The following is a 7,328-nucleotide window of genomic DNA, read 5'->3' as shown; positions in this document are numbered from 1 at the left end:
AAACCAGTTCCTATAGCTTCATAATTTCGTGCTCTATCTGATAGAGCCATGTAATAGCTAGATTCCATCCTTTTGCTAGATGGTTTCATTTGCACTTGTTTAATAGTAGTTGAGACCTAGAACACCTCCTTTCAGACTTAGAGTTGAGACTGATCTGATCAATGCACTCTCCCGTCTCCCTTGATGGAGACACTTCAGGCTAAAGGAAGTTAAGGACTAAAATCTCATCTCAACACCACACCATTTCGTTGAACCATAGCTGAGAATGTTGTTTTCTAGTTTTGGTCACGCTTTCTTTTAGAAGTATCGCATTGCATTGCATCATTTCTTGAGTTTCATGCTTGGCATATTTTATTCGTGTAGATGCTGAAACCGAAGTCGCATACGAGCTGATTGCCAAGCTAGTCCAGGAGCCACCAGCAGAAGAGCAGCCGACCGAAGAGGTCGTTGATCAAGTTCCAGGAGAAATCACTAACCCCGCTGACCTGCAAGGCAAGCCCCGGAGCATATCCCTTATTTTAAGTACTCCATGTTTTACTTAAAGTATTGTGCATTTACATTCAAAGAGTTGATTGGAACCATAGATGCATAATCTTGGATACCCAGTGTCTTTACTAGTTCAGTTTATCGCTAGCACTGCTATGCTAAGTAAACCCGGTAGAAGACGGGTGATTTCCTGTCACCCGCGAGATATGGGGTTGCTACTTCAGTAAGAGAAGTGAGAAATAATGCTATGAGAATGGAAATAGAGACCGGGCGGAGGGAAAGTTGGGCATGACCATGGAATAAAGGAAAGTTAAGTCTCCGCCTGTGTCGATTGAGGACCGTCCCATTGCTGGCCGTGCTGACCAAGTTTGAACAGTACTAACCACATACCAGAAGTAGGAGGTAGTCGAAACCGGTAAGCTAATTACCTAATTGCAACGGAATCTGACTCTCCATCCGCTACACTTGCCTGGTGCGAGGGCGGATGATGTAGTCGTCCACGGGTTCACCGGGTGTTCGCACGTGTGGGACTCATCATCCGAGTGTTTGCGGCTGCGCGTCAGATTTCGAGGTAATTATGGGAACAGTTGCTCGGTGTGACTCGACGGGGTTGCACTTGGCGTGTGAGTTAGGTCCACCTTGCAAGATTAAATCGGATCGATTCGCCGTGACTCGCGGTTAGGAGAACCTTGGTCACTTCGTCGCTTCGTAGTAAAGAAGTGGAATGAGATTGGATTGGAAAGGTTGAGTTGTATGTTACTAAAAAATTAATGTGATCAACCATGTATACTCTAGAGAACTAGAGAAACCTAGTTTATAGCGGTCAACTCAATTGGCGCTAAAATATTGAAAGTAAGGATCCAATATTAGCAGTTTTTCAGCAAAATAACTCCAGAGCCAAACAGCTTTGCATGTCTAATTAATGGGCTAAGTATACCCACAGACGGGTAAGTCTTGCTGAGTATTAGAGTACTCGGACTTGTTGTTGTAATATATTTTAGCAGGATGCGTTTCGGAGGATTTCGAGGAGATCTGAGCCTCGTGGATCGGTCAACCACTTCCTCCGGGTTGGTCGGTCGAGTGGGTCCCGTCTTCTCCATGAAGTTCGGGCAGGTGAGCCTCACATCAGTGGGCAAGATGTGAAGCTCGTCTTTTTCTTCGACGTTGCTTATCGTATTGTATTTTGAGATCATGTTTTAAACTTTGAATTATTTTCCGCTGCGTTTGAACTCCGAAGTTTGAATTGTAAACCTAGTTTGTAAACACTTTTTGTAAATTAATTTGGTACTTCTGTTATAAACTCGGGTTGTAAATGGCTTTGAATGCTTTTGTTGCTGGTAATCATCTGTGCTCGTCTTTTGGCGAGAGTTCCTGTGTAATCGATCCTGGTTACAGCAGGCGATCTGAGTGTACTGGTTGAGTGCAGTAATTCTGGATTAAGTCTAAGTGTTAATTAGTGCACTTGATTGGTATTATTTGGACTGTTCTGTGACACATAACATATTTGCACTAAGCACAAAGACAAAATGTGTTTTCCATCATATGGCATAGCGCACGTTTCTGCATTCAAAAACTTGTAAATCAATCAACTGAAACTATATATACAGATAAGGGAGGAAATGTAGATAAAAACTGCAGGTACTGCATAATGTAGCAGACAAGTCAAATTCAAACTTCAAGGAATTCTAACCATCATAAACTCACTATAGGAATGAACTGATTTTGATATTTGACCTTGGCAGAACCTTCATGAGAAGAATCTAGGAGCTAACCCTAAGTCTCAAAACTGAATCGAAAAATGAGACAGGGGACATATCATACTAAATATAAGTTATTGGTTTGAAGCCATTAATAAAATTCTACTGCCACTTGAAGCATATTATTCAATTCTAGCAGGAGTCTGAAAAAATACTGGGCTCCAGTTATGATTACAAAAGTGTTGTTCAAAGGGGACAATGAAAATATGCAAGACATCATTCATGAAAGCATATAAAGACATATACTGGTGAATCAGAAGATGATCCATATAATGGTCGTAATAGAAGCTCCAAGTAGAAAAATGCACAACAGGTGATAAGCAAGCTAATCTAACAGAAACATGCTGGTTGTGAACATGACCAAGTCCAGTCAAAACTTATAAATAAACAATTAGAAACTACTCAAACAATTTGGCCGACATGGAAACATGCCAGATTATTAAAACTTATAAAACAACGTACAGTTGCCAACTGCTAGAAAAAATTAGCAGAGATGCTTGGTTGCCTATAAACTTCTATCACGAGCAAACCACCTGACTCATTGCACGTAGAAGAACCATGATGGCTGTTCAGGATAATTGCAACCTTTTGATGTTACCTTTGTCCGCCTCCTCATTCAGTAAACCATAAAAGTTTGTGCTGCACTAATGCCAAAACCTATGGCAGGAAAGTAGTAAAATAAACAATTGTCAAATACGATACAAATGCTAGTGAGCAGCTTGGCTGTACCTGACTATAATGATTTCCCCTTCTTAATTCTTGAGTTGACAGTCTTTTTCCCTAAAAATTTCTACAGTACCCCACCTACTTCTTGTGTTCTCACCCTTTGTCCCTGAAAACTATGAGAAAAGAGATGTTTGATTCATGAATTTTGGGTGGTGTTCAAGATAATTGCAACATTTTACCGGTATCTTGTCCACCTCACCATGCACTAAAACATGAAAGTATGTGATGATGCATTCATGCACTCACCAGTATCGACATACCCATCTTTGAACATAAACCAGAGTACACAAGAGAAAGCTACCACAAAGACCTGGTTGTTAGAGGATAAGTGAGATTATGTTTATATCACAATGGTGGTGAGATACAGGAGCAGTATAAGGATATGAGGGATTGTATATTTGCACAACCTCGAAGCTAAGGTGGCATGATGTTGACATGTACGGTTCAGAATTCAAATCAACGGGACTGTACTGTGATCTCATTTTCAGAATTCAGAGGGAAGTGGCTTGAAAAATCTGCATAACCTTTTTTTTTTGTACAATAAAGCGAAGAGAAAAGCCAGCTTCATGATGAAGAAAGTAACAGTGAAGGAGATATTTTTTTTTCTAAGTGAGCAGGCAGCCAGAAGAAACAGCTTGAAAAGTCAGAAAAATATTTTTCTGAAAGCAAGAAAGAAGAATATTAGGGATCAAAAAAAGAACACAGAAAAATCTGCTACAATAAATCTAATAGATTGCATATACGGCAACCAGCAAGGGTGCAGACAAATATTCACCAACACTTGTGGAAGTGGTTAGTAATAAATCCCTACCACTAGATTGATGTTCATCTTTTATGTATTTATGCAGGAATTGACGGCCTAAATATAGTACTTAAGCGCCGTCAGCAACACCCCCATTCTTAGCCTTTGTTCATCCTCGAGTGAAGGAGAAAGGACTAAGGTAGAATATCACTTCCAAAGATATAACGCAGGCATAAGAGATATTCCAAGCCATATCTTGCACTGTGAACTTTGAAGTGTCTATCATACTATCTTGGGTAGTTGAGGCATGGAATGGTCTTTAATCAAATCATTTCTAATCCTCATGTCAAGTAGTTTGGGATTTTATAATAAGTTTTCAAAACAAACCTTGCTTAGCTCCTCATTGATTCTCTCAGATCGTTCAATGTGTATATATCCTTATCAAGGTATTTGACTTGGATTTTCTTTATATTACTTCTAGTGATGGCTTTATATGGACCTCAAGGTAGGGTATGAATGTTAAGGCATACTTGTATCACATATTTTACAAAGTCAAAAATCCGGATCCAAAGAGAAGAACAAGTCATACAGTCAGATCAAGATGTGCACGTGTATGAATTATGGTGGATGAAATGGAAACTCCTTTCTTTTGTATGATCTCTCTCTGTAAATTCTTTTGAGAGCATGACTATCTTTTTTCTTTTTTTTCTTGGACCTCCATGTGTCCATATTTTTTATCGATAGCCTGTGCCTCTTTTTTTAATAAAAACTGGAGAGAGACCAACACATATTGTGGAGCATTTATTTTGTGGAATGGATGGATGGTACAATACTAACTTCTCATAGAAGCATAGCAAGGGGTATATGAAAATATAATTTGATGTTACCCATTACCAAATGCTTATTTGGAAATATAATTAAAGACATAAGTCACAGAATACAATACCAGGATATTAGAATATCATAATCTCTAAATGTATGGCGTCACAATATCTCCAGCAGACATGCTACTTATTTATCTTCTAATATCTAATCCATGGAATCAGGATGTATGGAATGTATCCTCTTGTGGATACTTATTCGATGTCTGGGTTTGATATTTGGTTATATATATACATCTCCAGCAGACATCCAATTCTTTCTATATATCTATATGATATGAACAATATGATGTACTTAAATACTTAGCCTCTTGTGGATACTTATTCGATGTCTGGGTTTGATATTTGGTTATATATATACATCTCCAGCAGACATCCAATTCTTTCTATATATATCTATATGAGATGAACAATATGATATAGTTAAATACTTAGCTTGTTGTTGGGTTCCTTGTGGATAGAATTCGATATCTGTTTATACGATATAATATAGTTGTACATCTCTAGCAGATATAGTATACATATCTGTGTCAACTTTACGATTATGGCATCCCCTACTGATTCGAGCCTATATAAGCCCAACCATCCCACCGAAAAAACTCACACCAGGAGCAGTGGAGCACACATCACGTCTACCACCAACACAAGCTATATATCCATGGCGAAACTACTCCTAGGTTTGCTCCTTGTCCTTTCTGTTGCGGGGACAATGTCGGCCGGGGACTGCGACGGGGACCGGGAGGACATGATCCAGGAGTGCAAGAAGTATGAGATGTTCCCAGTGGAGCCCAAGATCCCGCCGTCGGCAGCGTGCTGCACTGTGTGGCAGAAGGCGGACATCCCGTGCCTCTGCAAAAAGGTCACCAAAGAGGTAGAGAAGGTGTGGTGCATGGAGAAGGTCCTCTACGTCTCCAACTACTGCAAGAGGCCCTTCAAGCCTGGGTACAAGTGCGGGAGTAAGTGAAACACTACTCTGCACATATATACATATATATAACTATATATGCTTTTTATGAAGTATATGTAAGATTAATTTTGTATGGTTTTGCAGGTTTTACGGTTCCTCCCCTTGGCCAGTAAATGGATCTAGTGATAAAGTATATATATTGCTTGTGAGACTGTGTTGAGAATAATGTATTGTGTACTTTATATGTAAAAAAACTGGGAACAATATGAATATATGTGTGGAAGAACATGGTCTGCAGTAATAATTTTAATATAAATTAAAGAACAATGATTTTTCTCCCTTTTCACCTCAAAAGAACAATCGTTTTGGGTATGTGACAATTTTCTCCGCCTATTAGTATCTCAAAGAAAATATGGAAAGATTATACTGGCTCTGTTCCAAATTGTGGATCATTTTATTTTTTAATTAAATATATAATTTTTGCTATGCACATAGATATAGATATATATTAGCTAAAGATTTCGTACCAGCCAGCCGTATATTAGTGGTCCACATGGCCGCCTCCATCTGGCCAGTTCTCAACCCACGCACTCACACCGAGCATCATTGTGCTGGCAGCTGCTGGGCCCACAACCACATGACGGCACCCAACCTTATCTTCTCTATGCGGTTGCCATTCATCTTTCTCTCCCTCCTCTCTCTCCCTCGTTCCTCCTCTTCCTGGTCCTTTCTCACCTCTCTCTCCCCCTTCCCTCTTGTAGCGCCACCGCTAGGTTGGGTAGTACCAGACGGTGACGCCCGCAGGTGCCAGGTGTGTTCAGGTATTTCATAAACCATGGATAAATCTGCAAGTGCATGGAATACCGCTGTAGCATTTTACCCGAAAGTATTCCGGGGTGTCATTTATATTTTCGCATGGAAGGCGGCGGCTAAAGTGTATAGGCAGGTTGTTGAAATAATCTTGATTGGATATTTTATTGGATCAACAGGGGTAAGATAAATGGTATGATAAGATAGTGTGACACACAAGTCTCAACATAGCTCAAACTAAAATAAAGGTAGAGAGAAAGGAAGAAGTTAGTAGCTCGGGTTTTATAGTAGCTCGGGTTTTATCTACTTTAGTTAATTATACAGTTCATATACTACTATAATACTATATTCATGAGTAGGTTAGCTCTAGTTTAACGGAGTATTACCAGGAGACCGTTACTGACTTGGCAGAATGAATCTGACCAAACCATACGGCTCTTTATGGACCTCCTACCCTCCTAACCGAACAAGGAGAATTGCTAGGGCACAGACAGGGCTGTCACCACCTGCCGGCTACGTCTACAAACCGTGGGAAAGAGTGACACCTAGCAACACTTAATTAACCCAGACACCACGTCTGCGCTTATAAGCAATATTCTAGTATCTCGCACAGAGCTCCCATCCTTCGGATGGATAGACATCATACTAGAGCAATCATACGAATACTGGGCGTACTGATGTTCTAAAGTTGTGTGACTAAACATGTCAAGCATAGCATAAGTATATAAACTAATATGAAACATACATCTAACACCGTAGAATATAAGTCATGCAAATATGAATAACTCGAAGATTGGTCTGTTACAAATAACCAAGAATTACAAAGGAGAACTAGAGACGAACTCATACCGAAAATCCTGAGCAATCTCGCACTACGTGAAAGAGGGTTATTGGTAGCGGGTGTAGAACCACATTGGTAACGGGCATAGCATGTGTTACCAATGTTGGGTTACTAATGACCCATCATCGGTAACGGGGAAATGCCCGTTACCGATAACAGTCATTGGTGCCGGTGCGAA

The 7,328-nt window shown here is 40.0% G+C and overlaps 1 protein-coding gene and 1 long non-coding RNA gene across 2 annotated transcripts; one reads left to right on the top strand and one right to left on the bottom strand.

Moving 5' to 3' along the window:
• Positions 1-2,594: 2,594 nt before the first annotated feature.
• On the bottom strand, positions 2,595-4,649 carry LOC120672166. The gene is made up of 2 exons (XR_005673975.1): positions 2,973-4,649; positions 2,595-2,900 (listed from the first exon to the last, which is right to left on the bottom strand). It is a non-coding gene; the product is annotated as an uncharacterized LOC120672166 (long non-coding RNA).
• A 560-nt stretch (positions 4,650-5,209) lies between these two features.
• On the top strand, positions 5,210-5,856 carry LOC120676715. Its single transcript, XM_039958044.1, has 2 exons — positions 5,210-5,548; positions 5,644-5,856. Exons 1-2 carry the CDS (start codon positions 5,251-5,253, stop codon positions 5,670-5,672), a joined length of 327 nt encoding a protein of 108 aa, XP_039813978.1. The 5' UTR covers positions 5,210-5,250; the 3' UTR covers positions 5,673-5,856.
• Positions 5,857-7,328: the final 1,472 nt, after the last annotated feature.

This window comes from Panicum virgatum, chromosome 5N, assembly GCF_016808335.1.
Source record: "Panicum virgatum strain AP13 chromosome 5N, P.virgatum_v5, whole genome shotgun sequence".
NCBI classification, from domain to species: domain Eukaryota; kingdom Viridiplantae; phylum Streptophyta; class Magnoliopsida; order Poales; family Poaceae; genus Panicum; species Panicum virgatum.
The sequence above is the reverse complement of the archived record's forward strand: the minus strand, read 5'-3'. Positions and strand labels throughout refer to the sequence as shown.